Consider the following 23,290-nt stretch of genomic DNA (forward strand, 5'->3'; position numbering starts at 1 on the left):
TCCCATCCCAGCCTATTAATTATTTTAGCACTTATTCCCCTGACAAGTAGAAGTTATCTTATAGCTAAGACATCCATTTACCGTCTAAGAGCTCTAACTTGTCTTTGACGTCTGAATTTAAAATGTCTTTTAAAACTTCAGCAACAGCCAGAAGGGGAAAAAAAATCCCATTACCTTAAAATGTTATTCCAGCCCAAGAATTAAACCTAATACATCACCTACTTAGATTTGGGGTTCTTCTTCTTTTTTTTCTTTTTTCCTCCTTTTTTCCCCCTTACTGTTATTTATTTTAAACCTAATCGTGAAATTAAATGGCACATGCAGTTTTGTTTTTCACGCTTATCTTGAGTGCTTTTCTTTATTTATGTTTTCAATCTGCAGTTTAGGGGCGGGGGGGATGCTTCATTTCCAAGTTGCAGCAGTGAAAGCTCTGTTAAAATATATTCCTCTTGCCTGTTTTGTCTGAAAGAAAGAGCTTTTAGTAGGACGAGTTCAAGTGTGACCACGACTTTTGTTTTACAAATTGCATTGGCACAAAAAGTGAAGCAGTGGGTCTAGAGGGGTTTTTTAATCCTCTTTGTAGGAAATAGAAAATATTCGACAAATTTTAAAATTATTATAGGTGTGGTACATGTAAGTATAGCAGATTGTGTATATGCATGACTGCAAACAGATATCGCATATATGTACTAGAGGTATGTAATATTCTAGGTCACTCATGTAAACGTAATTGAAGTTTTATAGTAAACTTTAAGTTCTTTCCCTCCGCAGGTTTGATTTAAACTTGAACCTGCCTATATTTGTTTATCAAAAAGGAGAGAAGGAAAGGAAGAGAGCAATGACGAATTGTGAAAGAAGAGAAAAATCTATATTCATTTCAAATTACAGCCTATACCAAAGATGCGGAACCAGAGGATGTTTTCCTCCCTCCGTGCATTTAGAGAGCTCTGACCTCGCACAAAATAAAATCACAGACAAACCCCCAGGCTGTCAATATTCCCCCCCCCCCCCCCCAAAGACTTCCCCCTCTTCTATTCTCTTTCAAATGGCTGTTTGGTTTTTTCGGGGGGTGGTTGTTCTTTGTGGGTTTGTTTGTTTGTTTTCGGATTCCGCCCCGTCTCCCCACCCGACCTGGTGTAAACTGTTTGAAGTTCAACAACATGGCTAAGTTTTATTGTATTTCCGGTACAATAGATTTATATACCGTCCCATCCAGGCTTTTAAAGGCTTTTCAAATGAAATGAAGCTAAGTTATAGTCAAGTTTCTGGCTCCTCCATGCATCTCTTGAACTCGGAGGATTTGTTTCTTCAATGAACTTTTAAACTCCCCTAAACTTGCCCTTTCTGGACGGGGCTATCTCTGCCTATTGTCTTTCCAGCCTTTATTATTTCTTTTGCTCACCCCGTTTAGTTATTTAATCCACTTGAGGACAAACCCCCAGCTTACAAGGTAAGACATTGACTTTATATTATATATATATATAAATATATACATATAAAAATGTTTTGTGACTTCACCCCATGGGCTGGGGATGTATGGTTCCCTTCCCCCCCCCTTCCATAAATGGGAATTTTGGCTTTTTTTTTTTTTTTTTTTTTTCTGCCAAACTTCCTTCGCGGAAGTTGCTCGGAGCTCAGCAAAGCCCCCGGGGCCTGGCCGCCTCCCGGCCCCTCTCCTCGGCTTTAATTCCCCCTTTTATCACCGCCCAGTCATTATTTTATAACACGCTTTTCCAGCGCGGGGAGCGCGGGGAGCGCGCTGGAGGGAGGAAAGGACACAATAAGTTTCTCTGTGTTGCTATTTACACCTATAAAATAGTCACAATGACGCTTTTTTTCTCTTGCTTTAATTGATTTATATGTTCTTGACTTTTTTTCCTTTTTTTTTTTTTCCCCCCTTTAAATGAATCACGTTATACTTGCTTTCAGGGGAGGAGAATATGAATTAATTGCTTCTTTTCCGGAACTCACTGATTTAACTCTATTCTCTGCGGAAAGTTATCCAAACGGTGGCAGGTTTAGATACAAAAAAAATCTGGTAATAGTGTTTTAATATGAAGTCTTGATAAATCAGCTTCATATCGGCAACGATCCTTTAAATTAGCTTTCCAGAGGAGGTAGGGGAAGAACTTTAGGAATTTTTGCTCTTTTTTATAGCTGCGATAATCGCTTGTTTCTCAAAGTCAATAGCATTTTACTGTTTCCTCTGGTCTATTTGTAAACTATTTGTAAAGTCCTGCAGGAGGGATCCGCTCCAGACACTGTACATAGGAAATCATTTGAATAGTTATTTCGTGCAATCGGAGGGGTTTTATTTCGTCTCTGAAAAGATCCTTTTGTTGCTTTTGTTTCCTAGCAACTGTTTTCTATTATAAAAGTTCAGATTGCAGATGATGTCAAACAAAATGGCCGCCCAGGCGCCTTTCTTGGGAATTTTAGCCTTTGACCCAAGGCTGAACTAGAACTGCTCTGTGAATTAGGTAGTTTCATGTTGTTGGGCTTTTAATTTTAAACACAAGAACATCAAACTACCTGATTTACTCCAGTTATCCTCCTCGGTCTTGTTTGCTGAGGGCAGTTGCCCCGGGAAGGATGGGGAAGGGGTGGCAATCCCTGTATCCCCCCCCTCCCCTCCCTCCATCCCCGGACCGCACCGGCACCGGGCACGGAGCCGCCGGGTCCGTGTCCCCCGTGTCCCCCCCCCTCCCCGCCGCCCCGAGCCCGGCTCAGCCCGCGCCGCCGCCGGGCCCCAGCACCGGGCACCGCCGGGGCAGGGGTGATGGTTTCTTTGTTTAAATCCCCGTTTCAGGGACCTTTTGCGAGACAACGCAGTCACGCCCCGAATCATCAAGAGCTTATTAAAGGTCTAATTAGGCTGCGGCGCCTCGCCGAGGCTAAAATCCCCCTCCCCAGCGACAGGCAGCCCCGCGTTAGCAAACCCCTCTGCATGCGCAATAAAGTTTGTGTCTCGCATAAAAATATATACCTATAAATATCCACGCAGCTATAAAGAAATTCAAGTGGCTCTTATTTTACTAGCTGCGATCTGCACCTCCGTGTAAAGGATAAAATGTGGGCTTAGGGAACACAAAAGAACTGTGTCCAGCTCATGAGTTTAATTGTCCCCATTGATAAAATAAGTTTATTAAAGGCCCTGCTGCACATCTCCGCAGCGCTTCACGTTTGTCGTTTCGCTGGCAATGTTTATAGGGACCGGGATGGCGAGCGGGTCTCTGTGGCTTTTCCTATGTAGGTAAAAATGCCGGACTTAGCCATACGGGCTGGATATTGAATATTTAGTCACCGAGGAGCTCCTGCATCTCGTAGGAAACATGCCCACGTCTTTAGAGACTGGTAAATGCCAAGCCGCGGTCTGTACGCACGTAGCCGCGCAAATGATGCGCATTGCTGGGCATTGATCTGTAAGTTCATCAAATATAACATCTGCAGACAAACCTGGGTGAGGACCACGGCTGCGAAGTTCACGAAATAAAAGGGTTTAGGTGGTGTCAGAAATGCCCACAATAGTTTCACCACATCCTTCCTCCGTATCTCAACGTGTTGCACGTGGGAATACGCAGATTCAAAAACAAAAAAACCCAAAAACTATAAAAATCCGGGTGAGAAAGAGGGAACGCGGAGAGCTCTGCGTGTCAGAGTGTGTGCTTGGATGAAGTCCACGCATTCCACTTTCTGCAAACTGGAAGCCCCTAGAGTTGTGTGTGTGTGAGAGAGAGCAATCAGCTCATGGAAGCGATTTTCCCTGCATTGGTGTTTCAAATATGCATAAAAACAAGTTTCACATGATCCAGGCCACCGCTAAATAAGCCTGGGACTGGAGCTCCCTTCGAGGTTTGAAGAATTAAACTTTGATACCATATCCAGGGTCTAAACCACCATCTGCTGCTATTTTGTGGCCGAGGGGACTACTTGGATTTCAGTTTTTTTCTCCACTCGGAGTGTTAAAAGAAAACGAAAACAAACAAACAAAAAACTCGTATGGGTTTTAAACTGGTGCGTGCTTTATTCCCGAAACTGGTGATTCTTGTAGGCATAGCGCCTATCTCGCCTATAAAACAAACAGCCGCTCAAGGGGAGGAGAGGGAAAGTCAAACAGCGTAAAATAACTCGGAGTTTTCGACCTAACTCACAAGCCCTGTGACTCCTTCCTTAGAAACAACGTGCTGCTTGTGCCCTAACTCAAAGCCCTTAAACGGAAAAGGACAATCTGGGAAAGTTAATCATAAACTATTCGGTAATAATGTCCCCATAGGCAACCACTAACCTGCCTTGTAAATGTCTGGGCTTCTGATTTTGATCTCCCTCCTACCCACGTAAATACAGGAAACAAGGGCCAGGGAGGAGAATGGGGGACACAGAGCTGGGAAAGATCAGAATCAGGCCCGGGGGTCTGTATTGCTGCCTGAAAACGGGAATTGGGACTCTTTTCCCAAGGGCTTTGGGAAGGAAGGAGCGGGGAGAGGAGGGTGCGGTGGGCAGGGGGTCCCGCCTGTCCCACAGGCACGGCTGCCTCTGGAGCGGTTTGTTTCTCTTCTTTTCCAAATTAGAAAGATAAGATCGACCTTACCTGGAGCAGCAGCTGCGTGGGGATGGCTAAAAAAATTATCCTCCGCGTAGTAGTTGCCTGGTTTACGCCATGCTGCACATTTCTGCGCTTACAGGCAAGGAGCAACTGCGGTTCATGCAACAAATTTCCCCCAAGTTGCTCTCCTGCCAAGGTCCAGCCTGTTCGATATTACCCCGACCCGGGATGAGTTTTAATTACGGGCAAATGTGTCGTGAAAAGAGCCTACCCGAAAGAAACTCCCCCTTTTATTTTCCTGGGGCTCATGCTACGGGTTTTATGGAAACAGTTCCATCGCAACTTAATTCTTGTACCTGTGCTTGTGTTTTCCCATCCTCTTCCCCTGCCTTGAGTGGGAGCGACAGATTTCTCACCATCATGGGCTGTTACTTCCCTTCCTCCCAGACTAATGCGATTTGGACGATTTGGGGGGGGGGGGGCTGGAGGGCTCCAGTTATATCGTGGTGACCCCAAATCAGAGCCAGGGGAATCCGCAGCAGTTGCACCAGCAGCTCCCGGGGTGTAAAATCTGCGGCAGCCGGAGCGAAGCAGGCGCCCAGTTATTTCATGGGAGCTGAATATTATTTCAAGGAGGGAGACAAGGGGTGGGGGGGAATTAGTCTAGTAGCCAGAATGTGGGTTCCCAAACAACAATCAAACTTTATTTTAACTTTCTGTCCTTCCAGCTTCCCTTTTCAAATGCACATACGCTTTCACTTTACAGGGGATCTAAATGCTTTATTAACTGCTGAGATTACAAACCTCATTTGGAATTGGGTTTTTTAGCCAGAGTATACTTTCGGTCCTTGGAAAATTGCCCACATGTGTAACTTGTTTTTGCTTCTCTTCAGACCAGGAATTCCTCCCCCCCCCCCCTCCCTCCTCACCACTTACGGATTTTTAACAGACGGCAGCATTCAAACTGAGAGCTAGCACAGGAAATGGCAAAGGTAGATCCTTCGGCTTTTAGGCTACAGAAACTTATTTCACTTTTTTTTTTTTTTTTTAAGGTTTTACTCTTCAGGAGGGATTTTTTGTTGCGCTTTCGTGCGTTTGGAGGGGTCCGTGACTGAAGTTTCTTTCATAACCTCTTAGACCTGCCTAAATGTATCATTCATAAATTATGTTTGCTTTTTGCTGAGGTTTCATTTCTGTTTCCTGACTCTTAAAAAAAAAAAAAGGTTATTCGCTTGTTGTTGTTGTGATTATCACTATTACTGTTATTATTAGTATAATTTCGGGATGTTTTATACCGCCTGAAATAAACGCTCAGCCCTTTGAAGGCTGGGTTATCTCAGAATCTGGTCTCCAGACTCTCCATAGCCATGAAGTTCACTCTCAGCTTTTATCCTCTCTTAGCTTATCCCTGTCGGCTTCCAAACCTAAACTGAAGAAGTAAATATGCCTGAAGTAATGCAGGTTACACCCCGACGCCGTGTCGGCCTCTTGGTGTAAAGATCCTGCTGATCCCCCCTGTCCTGCCCTGTCCGTGCATCGGGACGGAGGGAAGGCTCCGCACCCCCAGGTCTCCTCCACCTTCTCCATATCAGTGATAAAGAGGCAAAATCAGCTGGAAGAAGGTGCCAGTTCTAATAAATGATAACAACCGTCTTTAAAAAGTGGTTAAATATGTTTCCGGTAAGAAACGGATCATCCGCATTTTTCCTTTCTTCTGCCAAAACTTATAAATCAGTAAAAGGTGGCAATTGCACAGAGCTGAAATCTGCATATTTTGAAAATATTTTATATTTGGTTGTTTTCAGCTTAGAAATGCCAACCCAAAGAGCTGTTTGTTAAGGATGGATTTTGGCAGTTGTGCATTTCAAAGCACTATTTGGAAAGGATTCCTTCTCTCCACAAACAATAAAGTTTATTTATAAACAGCATCTGAATTCAGAAGCCTCTGGCTTTCCATTGCAAGCTGACAATACTCCGAATTTTTCCTCACAGCCAAATACACTTGGCGCTGATTCTGAAAGCAGGAAAAAGTTTCCACTTCGGACTTTTTTTTTTTTTTTAATAACTATTTCCAGTTCCCCTTCCCTTTACCAACTCACAACAATCACATATCTAAAATTAATCTAGTTTGCGAACTGAGCAAAGCTCGCACATCCTGCCTCCTCTCTCCCAAAGATTCATCCTTTTAGACTTTCAGACTCTGCTCCGAGGTCACTTTCTCCTTGACTTTTCCTTCTCCAAGACTTTTTTGCAAACAGAAGAGCTTTTCATGTAATTTCTGATGGGTTCTATTTGGGGCTTGAAAATATAAACGCCTATGTAGTGTCACCCGAAGCAGGCAGCACCGCACGACATGGTCTCTCCAAGCGGGCAGACCTGGGATGAAGCTGTAGTTTGCCTTAAGCCCCCCTCAGAAAAGGCTACAAAGAGATGAGCTATGGGGATATGTATGAAAAATAAACTACTACTGAACAAACGGAAACCTCCAGAGGAGCAAAAGCAAATGGATTTTGCAGATCTTCTTGTGAGGTTTCCATTCACTAGGGATCTGAAAACCCTTGGTTTCTGCCTCACAGCCACACTCCTAAGAGTCTTCTTGGTTTAAATTTATATACTACAGAAAATTATATACTCACATGCTGACATAGTTCATCATTATTTATAGGAGGCGCACCAGGATTTTTTCCAGGAATATATTTATTACAGGTAAGACACGGCCAATCTATCTAGCAAGCAGGGAACAGGTGTTTTGCTTCAATTAACGTTCAATAATTTCATCTATACTTATTCAACACCCTGCTACCAACACGGCTGTTTATCCATCAGTTGTATAAACACATTTCCATGTGCCAAGCGAGTTTAATCTCCACAACACACTTAAATCAGCCCTTTCCTTTCCCCAGCTCTCATAACATTTGCAGAGTCCCTCCGAATCTCTTGTGAAATAGTCTGATTTTTAAAAATCATTTCTGAAAGGCAATAAAGCCGAGAAATATGACAATGTGAGCAACCAGCTCGTATTTCATGTCTGATGACACAGGGTCTTTTCATTTCAAAACCTCCCCAACTCTTATGGAAGTTAAAAGAAGGGGAAGGGAAAAAAAAAAAAGGAGATAGAAATGTGAAAAGTTGGAAAAGGCAGGAATTTCCCCCCTCGTTTCACACAACCCCTGTTCGCGTGAGATGCACGGGAGAGAGCAGCGATCCTGCCCCACGCTGCTCCCTGGTAGGGGATTGCTCTGCCTTCACCAGTTTAAACGCGAAAGGGGTGAAGTGGAGTTACTTTGGATTAACCCCCCTGGAAAGGAGAGGAGAGTTTGCAGGTCAGTGGGGAGTACTCACCTGGTGACATTTACCCACGGCTGGCTTGGCAAGATCTGAGCCCAGAGGCTGGAGAGGGCTCCCCAACCCCTCCTCAGACCTCACCTTGGCTGGAGCCTGCAGACTGAATCTGCTTCTCCAACACAGGGAGGATTTTGAGCTGGTTGGGGGGCTCTTGCTACCCTGATGGATGCAAGAATTAAAAATAAATCTGACCTCCGGCATTAAGCTCCGGCTCTCCTTGCCCATCATCCCGACCCTCTCGATTTTTCTTTAAATGAAAATGGACAGCTTCCTAATAGCGCCTCATTTAGAGGAGCTCTGGTCCTGGACATGGGGAAATGTGTCCCTCCATCAGGCTGCAGGGCAGATGCTCATGGAAAAGCACCGCTTATAGGAATAAGGGAAAACCTAAGGCTTTGGGTGTAGGTTTTTAAGCGCCTTCATAATCTTCCAGCATCAGTAAAACACCTCTGATCGCAATTTCCCACATCCGTTTTGTGTAGGCACGGACATATGGACACACACGCACGCACACTCATACAGACAGAGAGAAATGCGAAATACATTTTTCCTTCATTTCAGGCGGCTATTAGCACCCCTCAATGTTATTATTAGCCTGTTAATATAGACTTCCATCTCTATACACTTCAGAAAGGATTCGCGATGATTTATCATTCCTAGAAATCTCTTTGCCCTTCACTTTAAATATCCTTCAGTGTTGGGGTGAGAAGGAGAAGGGCGGAGGGGTAATAGATTAAAGGAGGCAAATTGATCCAGACTGTTACAGCTGAAGTCCAGAGAAACACTTTTGCCGTAATCATAGAGAGCACCTTTTCCTTAACCAACATTTACGACGCCATCGGACCATCTTGCAATAAACGGATTTATCATCATAACTTGGTAAAACTGACCCCGTTACCCCGCATCATTCGGGCTGGGAGCCGCACCGAGCTCTAGCCCCGTGTCAATCATTCGCTTCGGTGGAAGGAAAAAAACCCGAAACCGTCGGGTTTTCGAAAACACACGGAAAAATGGAAGCGGGGGGTGTGGGGTGTGTGTTGTTTGACACGCACACACACCGTGGGCACATACATGTGAGGTGTGAGGGGGGGCACGGTGACTGAAAACGCGAGGGATTCCTTTTTTGCCCCCTTTCTTTTCCACAGGCAATAAATTCAAGGCTATAAAAATCAAAGAAAGCTAATGTAAGTTTTATTAAACTATTTAACCATCACAAGTTTAAGGCATTCTGTAACAAAGCCGGATCAGTGGCGCACTGTATTTTACTAGCCTTGTAAAGTTAAATGAAGGCTTCTGATTTCAGCAATGTGGGAAACTATTTTAGCCCAAGCAAAGCAACCCTGAGATTATGCCGCGAAACATGCGAACATATGTTCATATACAGAGATATTTTAAAGGTATTTGTAGATATATATAAGCATAAAGTCTAAGGCAGGCTTTGGATGTATACAGGGGTTGCAGCTCGGCAGCTTGCTGGTCAAAGTTGCAATGCCACCTCCATGCCAGTGACATTTTAAATTTCATATTTACCCACATTATTTTACCATGTTAACAATCCATTTTCCCATCCCAGCTGCTTAATTATTTATAACACTCTTGCTACCTAGATCCATCTTTTTCTTTGCAAAAACGCACATATGTGTGCATTTATGTATACATGCCTGTAATGCACGCACACATATGCATGTATATGAAATCACGGCGGGAGGGGGGGGCGGGTTGGTTTGTACTTATTCTCTGGTTTTTTGCTATCATACTCTGGAGCCCGAGTGGCAAAGAATAGCTTTTATCTCTATTCCCCCATGATGGTTATTAAAGGCAAAGCGAGCACATCAGCATCTTTTAAAAAAAAAAAAAAAATGAAAAAAATCCCCCCCCCCCTTTTTCTGGACACCCCACCCCCCCCAATATTTCAGGAGCAAATCTAGGAAGGGATATTAGCCCCAGCTCTGCCCGTTTGGTGGCTTTTCGAAACTCCTGACGTTTTGCAACATTGCATAAACATAAAACAATCCATCCTTGATATGGAATGCAAGGGCGGATGACAGCGCAGCGCAGCCCCCTCGGCTTCGATTGATTTACGCCGAGACTGACGCTTTATCAGGCACACGAAAAAAGTTTGACCAATCATTTTGCTGGGAGCTCACAACACAGCAGCCCAACTGTACTTTGTTGGCTGGGAAGTTGGAGAAGGGGGTAGAGTACAAATCTAGATCTGTCCTATATATTTTTTTCCCTTCATTGAACCGTGCTTTGTATGATGTCTGAGAATGTCCATTTCTGGGACTCTTAGCAATTATTATGTCGACTCTATTATAAGTCATGAAAGTGAAGACTCGCCTTCAGCTAAATTTTCATCTGGGCAATATACAAGTTCCAGGCAAGCTGGGCACAATGAGCATCTAGAATTCCCCTCCTGTAGTTTTCAGCCAAAACCTCCAGTTTTCAGCGCCTCCTGGACTCCTTTGAATCCACATTCTTCTGGTACCCTTCCTGCCGTCTACCATCCATATATTCAACATCAAAGCGTCCCATCTGATAGCAGGTATCTACGGAGCTGGCTGGATCCAGTACCCAGAGCAGAGAACCTCCCCGGGCAGGGATCTGTTAAGGCAGAGCCGCTGCTGGGCCGTCCCGGGGATGTCCATAAACAGGGAACACAGGAGTACAATTTAGAAACTTCTGCTGCAAGGGAAGGGATCGTTTCCAATCAAAGGCCCAGCTTCGAGGACAATAAAGTTTGTGAAGGAAGCGAAGACAAAGACAGGACAGATCAAAGTAAGTTATAAAAGTGAGGAAGTAAACAGTATAAAAGCTGGAGGAGGTGCAATAAAAGGGGACAATGCTGCGTAAAGTTTAAAATCAGGGCTTAAAGAAAAGTCTCAGCTTGCTGATGCCAACCTAAGGGGAGAGGTGGGGAGGGGAGAGGGGTGGCATTGTCTCTGCCGGTAAATAAAAATAAAAATAAAAATAAGCGTCGTCTCTGAGCTTAAACAGAGTCCAGAGCGGACAAAAGCTGGAGCGAGTCATCCTCTTTTCTACAAAGCGCTGGCTCCGGCAGCAGAGACCACTTTAGTAAGCGGGAGTAAATCTGCGCGGGTGCGGGCGGTGGGGAAGGGAAGGGAAGGGATGGGGGGAGCCAGTAAATGTCGGCGAGAAAGGTAGGGAAAGGGGAGCGGCGGGCGGCGGTCGGGGGAGAGGAAGAAGAAGCGGGGAAAGAGGAGAAATTACGGAGGAAAAGTTCACGTGGGGGAAGTGAAGAGCAGCGGGGGCTTTTCCGTGCCCGCCGCTCCCGTGTACCCCGGCAGGCGCGGGGACGGGCTCGCTCCCCGTCTCAGCTCCTCTCGGGTTTTTGGTGGTCTTGTCTTTTCTTCATTCCTCGTGTTTGTTTGCTTGTTTGGTTGGGTTTTTTAATGGTTTGTTTATTAAATGCAACGGTTCGGGGTATGATTATTTCAAAGCCACGCTCCTTCCGAGTAAAAAAAAAAAAAAAGGGGGGGGGGTGTGCTTCCAACTTAATTAGCTTTTATTTGTAATGTAGCCAGATTGGGGAAACAGTTAAACTTCAGCATGTGCTTTTTCCGCGAGCTGGCTTGTCTTTTTTCCCCTGCAATACAGGAAAAAAAAATCATTCGCCTTGAAAATATTTAATAATGGTATCAATAATGCTATTAATAATACTATTATTAATAATAATGATAATAATTATTATAATAATGATAATATTAATAATAATGCAATGGCGTTTGAGTAAGAAAGAATCAGTATCTTCACCTCGTGCCGATCCGGTTGGTACCTGGTTTCCATCTGAAAGGTAAACCGGAGCCAAAGCCCGAGCAGGAGGCAAAGAGAGAAACTTGGCTTCACCCCCACGGTAAATATTTTGCAGTGAAAACCGAAGTTTTCCAAACTGGCAGCCGAGCAGCTCCCGCCGAGGGTATAACTCCTCGGAGTCTGTGCAGGACGCACTGACACAGTCATTCTTTTTCCCCTTGAATTAACTTCTATTCCTCTCCCCCCCCCCCCCCCCCCCCCAAACGTGGAACAGCAACAGAGATTGCCATTGCAACCATACGATTAAAAATACAGTATATTCTCGCCCTTCATGATTTCCTCCCCTCCTTGTGCAGGATGTTATGGTGACTTTTTTTTTTTTTTCTTCTCCCCCCCTATCATTTAACTTGCACACAGACACACGGGCACACACACACTCACACACACACAAAAAGAAAGTCCTATTCTATTGTACTGGGCAGAGATCCAGAACAAACTGCAACCGTGAGGTGAATGATTTGAGCGAATTAAATATCCAGGTTCTGTGCTCAATGTCCCTGAAATTGAATATATAAAAATCTTGTCCAAGAAAATGTTATTAAGTTATAAGTAAGTGCAGGGACCCGCGCTAAGAGGATGCTGTGTGGTTTCTATGGCATGTGGTTACGACGCATATTTTGTTTTAAATAATAGTTTAATTTGGGCTGATGTTGAGAGCCTGCCAGGGCTGGAAGACGGAGCTGTTTTGCAGAAAGTACTCCCACCAATTTCCCTGACTCTTTCAATTTTTGAAAGTATTTCGTAATAATGAATCTCTGCCCTGTGTATGGCACAGGGATCTTTTAATTTATTTGCTGGATTTTAAAGAAAAGATGTGCCAGAACCTCTTCCCATTCACTTTCCTGTTCAGGGATTTGTGTGTAGTCAATAGATAAAGCAACACTGGCGTTTAAAATATCTTATGCTTTAACGATCCAAAATATGACCAAAAAATAAAACCAAACCGAATAAAAAACTGTTATGAAGCAGAGCTCTCCATTGCCATTAAAGGACGGGTAGCAGGATTAACAGTATCAATTATTAACAGCTTTCTTCCTCTTTAATATTTAATTCTGCATATTAGATCAAGTCAATTACATTAAGGAAATAGCCGTGCAAATTTGTAAGAGGCAGTACTTACAGGGGAAGATTAACCGGATTATTTTTTAAAAATATTCAATATATTTCATTTTACGTAGAGGAAACGTTCTGATGGCGCGCGCGTGTGTGTATGTATATATTTATAATGGTCCATTTAATTGGTGTAAAGGTTTATGGCTTCAGTCATAATTTCAGAGGAGGCAAAGGAAATAAAATAGAAATACGTGGTCTGTCTATAACCCTTCATTTTACTCTTTCCCGCCTCTTAGTTACCCAACGGTCAGCTAATATTTGCATGTGATTAGTAAATGCTCTATTATTTACCCCAAACCCACTTCACCTTTGGGTGCGACCTTCACCACCAGCGTGTCGGGGGGGGTGGGTTCTGCTCCAAAAATGTTGTTTTCTCCAACCCCCCCCCCCCCCCCCCGCCCCTTGAATAGGCTAATTCCTGAAATGTCCTTTTTGCAAAAGATTCCCACGTAACTTCTCCCACACGCGAGGGTGACGGGCAGCCTGTTATTTATTTTGGGCTGCATTTGCAGCCCTGCAAATGTCCGTGTCTCTGGGTAACACTGTCCAGACCTCCGGCGGCAGAGCCCATCCAGCCCTCAGAGGATGTTTATTGTATCGAGACCGTTTCTTGCCACATAGCAAAAAATAGGCAGGATTTATGAAAGGTTTCGCCAGACCTCTCTCTGCTCTTTGCCTGCACGACGTGTCTATAGAAGTAAATCTGTAGACACGTGGGAAAAGACGTCTGAAAAATATGTATATATATATATATGTAATTTTTGCATTGGGTCCTTTGTATATATTGTGCGTAACGTGCAGATGGGCGTTATGCAAATCTATAAGTGCATGTGGGTGTTTACCTGGTATAGATGGACCTGGGGAAAAGGGGGGGGGGGCTCTGCCAGTGACACGTGTGCACCCAAACATACGTGTGCCCACGGACACGGGTGTGCACGGAAACATGTGTGTGCATAGACACGTGTGTGCACGCAGCCATGGGTGTGCCCAGACACAAGTCTGTGCGTACAGACAACACAGACCCGCGCGTCCGCGGGTCCCAGTCCCACCCCCACCCCCCACTCGGGGGGGGACGGGGTGCGTGTGCGGCGGTGTTTCGGGATCCCCCCCCCCCCAAATCTGCGCAGCCCGTGCTCGCCCTGACGATCCCCTATGATTTTCATACGGCCTCTGCTGCTAACTCCTGTGGCGGGGAGCATTTTTCACCCGCGTGTGCATATGCGTATGTATAATCTTAATATTTGATGGCATGATTAAAACCTTCTGAGAAACACTCAAGCTGCACCGTATTGATCTTGCTGCTTTTCTTTCAGCCAACCCAGCTGCCAGCTGGCTTCACGCCCGTTCCTCCAGGAAAAAACGATGCCCTTACACCAAATACCAGACCCTGGAACTAGAGAAGGAGTTTTTATTCAATATGTACCTGACGAGGGACCGTAGACACGAAGTGGCCAGACTCCTCAACCTGAGTGAGAGACAAGTCAAAATCTGGTTTCAAAACCGAAGGATGAAAATGAAGAAAATGAACAAGGAACAGGGCAAAGAATGAAAAACCAGAAAAGCAGCATCCCTCCCCTTCCCCCCCCAGCTCCCAGCCTCCGCGGCCGCGCACCCCCACTGTAGTGCTGCCAAATCCCCCAAACACGAGGGGAAAACCTCCCCGTTTCCCATCTCCACCTTTGCATGCGAGATGTTGCTTATTATTCTTTTTTATCTTCTTAGTATTGCCACATAGGAGGCAACTTAGCCAAAACTGCAGCTCCTTTTTGGGGACACATGCTGGGTTTTGTTTCTGTTCTCTTGTTTTCTTTCTCTATTTTTTTTTCCCTCTCTCTTTTCTTCTCCCTACAGTGTAACATAGACACAGGCTCCTGTCTGAGCAGCCGCTTTCTCTGCTTGCATTTTCTCCATGGAAAGCAAGACGGCAAACACAACTGGCCACAAACAATCCCGGCCCAAGCCCCCACCAAACCTCGCTGTCTTTCTTTATCCACGTAAGGACAATGATTCTCTATAACATTCACAACACCCCGGCGTGCACACACACACACGGACACACACACACACACACACACTCTCACACTCGCACGTTGAGGTGGCCAAGGAACCAGACGATTTAATTAAACTACTGCAAGACAGACACATTCGTAAGACTTGCGTTTAATTGCACCCAACAAATCATTTTCAATTCGCCAACTTTATACCGGGGTAGTCGGTTAATGACAGCCCAACTCCCAACTGCGCTGGGTTTCTTTTTTGTTTTCCTTTTTTTTTTTAAATTTTTAGTTTGTTTTATTATGCGGGATTTTTATTTGAATCGTGCCATGGCAGATATGTGACTTTGACCTGAAAGTTTAGTAGGATCTTTAAAGGCAAGCCTCCTCATCTGGTAGTTTTATACTGGGTCACTTGGAAGAGGAGAAAAGACGGGGAGGGAGGCGAGAGAGTGTGTGGGGGGCACTCTCAGAGCCGCATTGTAAATTATTTAGGAGAAAAAGGGGCGGAAGAACCCCTGCCAACTTATTCCTAACTTTTAGAGGAGAGGAAGAATGGGATTTTCTAGTTAAAAAACTACCTTAGTAGAGCTATAAGGGAGGGGAAGGTTGTGTTCTTAGTGCTAGCATATTTATAATTTATTGTGAATTGACTTTTCCTAAAGCAGTAGGCTGTTGCAGAGATAAAGTGCCAACCCTAGCCTGTGTGTATTTCTTCCCTCTCCTGTTTGCTGAGATGCTTTTAATACTTGAATGTCGGTGGGGTTTTGTTGGGGTGGGGTTGGTTTTTGGTGGGTTGTTTTTTTTTTTTTTTTCGCCTGAAGCCAGCTCCCGGCATGTTTTCCCATTGCCACCCGCTTTCCTCCGGGGCCCGGTGCCACGCCGGGGCCGGGGCCCGCCGCCTCCCCGGGGAAGGAACTTCGTCCCGTGGGTGGCACCGGGGGATGCGGCGGCTCCGCGCTGCCCTTCCCCCCCTCCCCCCCCCCCTCCATCCTCATCCTCATCCCGAAGAAGCGTTTAGAGTAGCAAATCTAGACCTTGCTGGTCTCATGTCATGCCGGCCGGAGCTGATTTCTCATCTGACAGATCCGCTGGAGGTTTCTCCATCCCGCCCGTGCGGGACTGGTTTCCCTTTATCTCTGTAAGACTTAACTTTGTTTTGGGAAGGGGGGGCGGGGGGGGGAGAGGGAGGCGGGAGGGGGGGGGGGCCGGGGGGGTTTAGTACCAGTTGATTATATGGTGGGTATTGTAAAATGTGTTTGTGGTTGTGTTTCTGTGAATGTTGAAGCTCGTTTTCTGTTTCTACTGTGGCTTTTTGAGTATGCGAAGAGTTCTGCAGTTGATAGTGGATGGAAAATATCGAAATAAACCTCTCTCGTTTTCTTCGTGTGCAAATTTGTATATTTAGCTGCCAGGAGGCTTTCTAGGAACAAGGCGAGTGTAAGGTGGCTTGTTTTAATAGGGTGGGGAAAAAGAGAAAAGCATTTTATTTCTGCTGCATTTCTGAACGAACCATTGCAAATCTGATTTCAGAAGCGACTAACTTGTGCAGCCTTAGCGTCAGGTTTTGTGAGCCCACTTTCATCTGCTGAACAGAGATTGCTCTGGGAAGAAGCGATAGGCAGATTTGCGTTTTTGGAAAGTGTTCCTGCTTCCCCCCCCGCCTTCCCCCATGATCCAGAGATAAGAATCAAGTAGCTGCGCCTCGGTGCACTGAAATTTCCACCGCTTCAATTCCTCTTGAAAGGGGTTAAAAAAAAAATCTTCCACTCGACAAGAAACCAGACCTTAAGTGTTTAAGACCATTCCCCAGAAAGTTGGGTCTTTTTTTTTTTTTTTTTTTTTTAATGCCTAGACTTTCTCATGTAAAACTTTCCATCATGAAGTACCTCCTTGGGGGCTTCAAAATTTAACTGTTCTGTTGCCGGAGGGAGTTAAATGTAACCAAACTTCCCCCTGTGTCAAAGCCCCTAATCTCCTTCCTCGAAACTCAATTAAGAAAAGCAGGTTCGGAGGCATTTTGAGCCGGGGGAAAAGAGTTGGTGGCAGCAGGATCATTTCTCTAAATCCAGATTTATTTAAAGGAAAAAAAGATAGTGGGTCGAAAAAGATGGTTTAGCTGTGTTTAAGCTGGGCAGTCAAATTTTTGAGTTTTGTTTGGTTCTTCTCAAGGATGGATGAATTTCAAATCTGCTTCGTGCTGAATTGGTATATTCCTCATATCTCGAACTGAGTACGGACTTGCCTAAATCCTCATTACTATATTTTTCAGAAGCGTATCCGTGACTTAATTGATGTTTGCAACCCATCGGCCACTAGGATTTAGAAACGTTTTTCACTTTCCTTAGAATTGTGGTAAAGAGCGGATATTTTTAAGACGACAATATAAGGTTCTTTTTAAATAGAATTTAAAATGTTAGTTCATTTTATTAGGAAATATGCTTACCTAAAAAATGTTGGAAAAACTGTCTTCTGTAGCATCAGCCCGGATGTATTTTCCAGAGATGTTTAATGCTCCAGAATAAAAATCGATTTTAGAACAACAGCACCTATATGTCATTGTGTTATACTGCTTCATCTAAAATTTCAGAAATATTTTCATTGTGTTTTCCTGCGTTCTTTAGTGGCTCGTTAAGTGTATTATAAGAATCAATTTTTGCTTAGGTTAAAAAAAAATATCCAGAGACAAATGGAAATCATTCCTCTCCGGTGTAGCAAGTGCTTACTTGGTCCCATGCAAACTTGCTGCGTTTCTGAATATTTTTTTAATTTTTATTTTTAAATTGGAGATCGTTAATCTCTGGTTACATGTACCGGTGGTTGCTTGTTTGTTTGCTTGCTTGCTTGTTTATTTGTTTGTTTTTGAGGGTTTAATTTTTGCATTCCCGCATCAGCTTTAGGGGACCAGCAGTAAAGGCGCGGAGTGGACTGGCTTTATTTGACTTTCTTTGGTTTATTCCCCTACCGCCCAAGGAAAACTTTGCTTAAAGAAAAATTAGAAACCCAAAACAAACAGTGGGAAACCCCACCCCGCTTTCTCTGCTTGGCATCACCTCGGATTTGACACGCGGTTCCTTTTTCCAAGGGCTCAAGGAGTGGTTCCTATAATTCCGTCTCTAAATTCGTTTGACATTTTATTGCTCATGAAGAAATACAAGCGCTTGGAAAGTGTTTCTATCTCTATATTTTAAAAAACAAACAAACCCTAAGACCTGCTCAGCCCTGCAGGAAGCAGGTAGTGAGAAATATAACCAAGAATCTCTTTCCACTAATTTTTAACATAATGGGCGCTCTAAAGGGCAATATTTCACTTCTTAAAAAAATCCTTTCTTTGGGGCAGCTCTGAAAAGAAAACAAAAGAAGAAGAAAGATATTTGGAGCTTACTGAGGGAAGAGAGAGAAAGGGAAGTAACTTGTCATAAAAAAAAGGAAAATTCAGTGCAGTGTGCTGCAATAAAAGAATATGACCGCTATAAAACTTTATAGGGTATAAATTTCTGAAGGTTAAGGAACTAAACGGCTGTAAAGCAAACAGTGCAAGAAAACTTTCAGGAACTCCTAAATTACTACAACGACTTGGGAATGTGGGGAAACCCAACGTGTAAATGCTCTTGTTTCTGCTTCAGTCACATACAAAGTTCCCCTCTTTTTTTTTTTTTTTCCTAAGGGAGGGGGTAGTTAAAAAATAAGGGGGGGGGGGAGAGGGAGAGAAAAGGTGGGGAGGGACTTCTGCTAATTTATTCTTCCCTTGCAGATGCCGTGAAAATCCAGCGCTCTGGATGATTCCCTTTGTTCTTTTTTTTTTTTTTTTCCCCTCCCCTTCTTCTTCTTTTTTTTTTTTCTTTTTCCTTTAAAGCAATTCCAGGCTGCCAGAATGCTGAGCCATGCACACAACAACAACAACACACACACACACACACACACACACACAGAGAGGCACCCCCACACTCACACACTCGAAGTTCTGGCGAGACGTCTGGGCTTGGGAAGCTCTTTATCGGTTTACAGCTCTGGCCTTCCCCCTCCAGAGCAGAATGACCAATTGTTTAGTCTCGGAATTTGAAACAATAGCGGTTTTCAAAAGCAAACCCATTTTGCCTCTTTTATTGCCGGGTAGAGCGACTGGATGGTGGAGCTTTCCGCGCGTAAAACTTCAGCGCTGCGCGGCGAGGAGGAGCAACGCGGTTTTCCTTTTTCTCCCTCTTTTTCTCCCTCACCTCCCCTCGCTTTTGGCTGCGTTTGTTTCCCCGCATCCAAGCGGGACTCCCCCCTTTTTCTGCGCCCCCCCCCCCAAATCTCTCCCCCCCCCCCCCCTCCGCGGGCCCCCCTCCCTCCCCGCCCCGGCTCGGGCTGCATGTCCGCGCCGCGCCGCGAGGTGGCGCCCTTGCTCCACGCTAGACGCGCGCCTCCCGCGCTCGGCCGCGGGGCTCCGCGTAACACCTTGATTTCATTAGCGGCGGCAACCGGGCTGCTTGCTGGCGAGCATGAATAATCCCGAGGCATAAAATATAGGGTTAATTATAGCTATTTTGCCGATTTTATAGGTTACATCTATTTTTCCCTGCGAGGGTAAATTATGTGAGGCAAAAAAAAAAAAAAAAAAAAAAAAAAGAGTTAATCTGAAGGCTCTGTGCCGGGATGCGGTGAGAGGTGGGACACGCATCTATCTGAAATGTTCATTTAAAGGGGAGAAAAAAAAACACCCGGTTTTGTCTTCTGCTAGTTTGGGTGGAGGTGGGAGGACAGCTTAATTATCTCCAAACCGAAGATTTACGTTTGCAGGACTGGAAAAGAGAGCGGCTCCAAGATTTCGGGGAGAAAGGCGCACACAGAATCAGGACGTTTTTCCCTGGCTCTTTACCTTAGCCGTTAGGATGATCCGCACTTTCTCGGCTCTTTATTTTATACGTTTTAGATTCACAGCCATGGCCGAAAAAAAAAACCCAGTATATGCTTTTTAGAAGTTGAACCGTTCATTTTTGGTATAGTTGCTCCGTCTTTTGGTAATGCTACTGCTCTTTGCCCAAGGTCTTCACTTAATGTGTTTGGAAATATTTTTAAATGCTACAAAATAGTAAATTAATCCAAAATGCTATTAACTTACCACGTTTTGTGGTACGTATAAATACTCCACTGATGCAGTAGCAGCAGAAATGTAAACTTTTAACTTCATTAGTTCACTTTTATTTTGGCCTTTGTTTCTTCAAAATTACAAGACAAAAATTATGCAGACGTTCCAGCCCTTCAGCTACAAATCAGCTACAGATCACATAGAAAGGAATGGTGGCAATAATTTCAATATACGTTTTCTTTCAAATTGTTATAAACAGATATTTTCTGAATAAATGTTTCTCCGAAGTTACACCAGAAAATACACCCATTCCCCGATAAGCAGCATTCCGGGGGAGAATGTAACAAATTAAACCGATACACACAACAGAACAGGATGCGATACCTTGTTTTAAGAGGCAAAGTTTAAGCATCTCAAGACTCTGTTTAAATGCTGTAAAATGAAATACAAATGTGAACAGAAATAGATGGGGAAAATAAAGAAAAATCCTGCCCTTGTGCATTCAGTAAAATGCAGAGTCGTGAAAAGTTAAGGTTTACCTAGGAAAGGGTTTGGGGTTCTTCTTTTTTTTCCTTCTGAATTCCTAATAAATCTCTCCTCCACTGGGTATTTATAAATTATCTTCTCTCTCACAGACACACACACACGCGCACACACACACACACACATCCCCACTTGTTTTTTCTTATAATAGAAACATTTTCCTTTCATCAGAAATCTGAGTACAGTATAGGAATGATTTAAGATCAGCCATTGATTTCTGGTGCATTGGTGAGTTATCATCACATCAAGACCATAAAATTCTACTGCACTTGATAAAAATGTTAACTTCCAAGAACAACTTCACTCCCGCCTTCTTGGGGTCCACGTATGAACGGGAATTCCTGTTATTTTTTACTTTACAGTCTTCAATAGATGGGAGTACGCCTGTAAATACACATAGAAGAAGATAGCTTCTTTTCTAAAAATACTTTAGTCGATTCCTTTTTTTTTTTTTTTTTTTTGCTTTCTTGAAAATTCTAGCATCGAGCATCCCCACGCCAGGCTGCAAAGCTCTGTTTACTTGTGTGCACCGTTTCTGGGGTTTTATGTTCAAAGATGAAACCAAAATCTGCTCAATCGACAATAAAAGTGTTGAGAAAAATAAAATGTTAACTTGTCTTTTAGGGGGGAAAAAGCCTTAATTATACCACTGCAAGTACTCCAACAACAATAATTACTTGAAAAGGCTCTTAGACTCGACTGAAATTATCCCTACACAAAATAAAGGAAACGTATTTACTTAAATTATTTCTCTAAGGATGGTTTTAAAGTTCTATTCCGTTACTATCTGTGTTTTCTTTCTTTCTTTCTCTCTCTCTTTCTTTCTCTCTTAATTCCCTGCCTATTCCCACTGTCAATTTTAATGCAAGCATTTTTTTTTACCCAAAGCCCTGGCAAGACAGACTGACCGAAACATTTCAACTTTTTCCTCTTTTCCATGTTGTGGAGGTCGAAAATGGTCCCTCAGTTCAAGGCAGGCACGAGTGAAACCGTCTTTAATTCACCTTTCTCGTGTCCAAACCGCGCAGATGGATGCAGTGGGAAGCAGCAGAAATCTACCCAGGGCAAAGGGGGGAAGAAAAAAAAAATAGAGGTTTAAAAGAGTGACTTTAACTCCTATGGAAGGTTGAAGGATTGGAAAATATAGCTGGCATGGCGAGGGGCTTGGAGGGGCGTCGTGGGTGTTAGGCAGGCTGGGGCAGCGTTGGGGTTGGGAGGGTTTGGTGTCGTTATTAGCTGAAATACGTCTCGGTAATATTTGCTGACTGCGATAAATGAATTTCAAAATCTACCCCCTGTGTGTTTAGATGGTGGAAAATCGCAGCGTTGGCATCTTAGGGGTAAGTTTGCTCCGTTGTTACCAAATGCCAATAAAATAGAAAGCCTCTCTCCTCTCTCCCTTACCCCATCCCCCCCTTCTCCCCAGTTTTCATTGGAAGTATCATGCAAGCAAACAAACAAACAAACAAACAAAAAAAGGAAGTTATTGAGGAGGGGGTGAGGTAGGGAACAGCCATCAGTTACTGACCATAAAGGTTCTGTTCTGGATGTGATAAGCGACACAATACTTTTAGTTTGCAATCATCCCCGACCACATCTTGAACAAGTCCTCGGCGGGGGAGGAGGCAGGGAGGGGGCTGCGGGAGAGACACAAAAAGTCGATGTTATATATGAAAAACTATAATCATTTTAATTCAATATTGACACCTCAACATCTCGCTGTAATGCGGACGGGTCCAATCGAAACCTCTGGTTTATAGCAGTAGAGGAACGAACTCGTAAAATCCTAACGGCTTTTATGTAGTGCGGTATAAACAACAACAACATCCCCGGCTTTATGGCGTTTTATAGTTTGTTAAACAGTTTACAGCCTTTTTTGGGGCTATTACAAATGCAATTCCCTTCATGTGATAGTTAAACCTTTATCAATAATAAGGAAATTGATCATTAAAATGTTAAATATGACTACCTCGTTTGTTTTAAAATATGTTTAGGGTAAGAAGCTGTATGATTTGATAACTTGTATTAAAATACCAATTACATTTATAGGACCTTTTAAAACTGGTAGCAATTAAATCGTGTTCTTTTACAGTTTTCCAAAGCGACCCTGACATTTAAAAAGGCTAAAACTGCCTCGTTAAAATTTTGAAATTAACGACTGCGAGCGCTTCTTTTTAATTTTCCAACACTCCCCAAAAATCAATCTTTTGGGTGGTCTAGGTATGTGATTTGTTGTGAGGCGAGCGATATCTCATTAATGTAGGTAGTTAAACATATTTAATCCGTATATTCACCCCACCTCCTTCTCCCTTCCCCTCTCGCTCCCTCTCTCTCTCTCTCTCTCGCTCCCTCTCCCTCTCTCGCTCCCCCTCGCTTGCTTTTCCTTCTTTATTCTCTCACACTCTTCCTTTCACAATCATGCAGTGCAGAGTCCGTGTGGAGTAAGGAGAAGCCAATAGGATGAGGTTTTGGTAATAGATGCAAATGATCATGAAAAGACACTGCAAAATATGAAACAACTCATTTGCGCTGAAGTAAATCACTGAAAACTGTTTATGAACTGGCATCTCTTCTTGGAAATGTAAAGCGAGAACTCTTTAAGTGGCGATTTTTTTTTTTTTTTTTAGGGGTGGGGGGGGAGGAAAGAATTCAATATCATGCAGGCTTAGAGTTTTGATTATATCCTCCTTTTATATTCCTGGAAATCACAAACTGTCGTTGCTTAGCATCTTAGCGCTTTCTTTTTTTGCTAATAGATTCCCGTGGTCTGGTTTGGTTGGCTTCTTTTTTTTTTTTTTTTTTTTTATTTTCTTCCTCCTCCAAACAAATATTCTTATTTAAATTAAA

The 23,290-nt window shown here is 43.8% G+C and overlaps 1 protein-coding gene across 1 annotated transcript; it reads left to right on the forward strand.

Annotated features, from left to right (window-relative positions):
- Nucleotides 1–10,158: 10,158 nt before the first annotated feature.
- Nucleotides 10,159–14,384, forward strand: HOXB9 (homeobox B9). Its single transcript, XM_050911712.1, has 2 exons — nt 10,159–10,666; nt 14,149–14,384. Exons 1-2 carry the CDS (start codon nt 10,159–10,161, stop codon nt 14,382–14,384), a joined length of 744 nt encoding a protein of 247 aa, XP_050767669.1.
- Nucleotides 14,385–23,290: the final 8,906 nt, after the last annotated feature.

The sequence above is a fragment of the Gymnogyps californianus genome, chromosome 28 (assembly GCF_018139145.2).
Source record: "Gymnogyps californianus isolate 813 chromosome 28, ASM1813914v2, whole genome shotgun sequence".
NCBI lineage: Eukaryota > Metazoa > Chordata > Aves > Accipitriformes > Cathartidae > Gymnogyps > Gymnogyps californianus.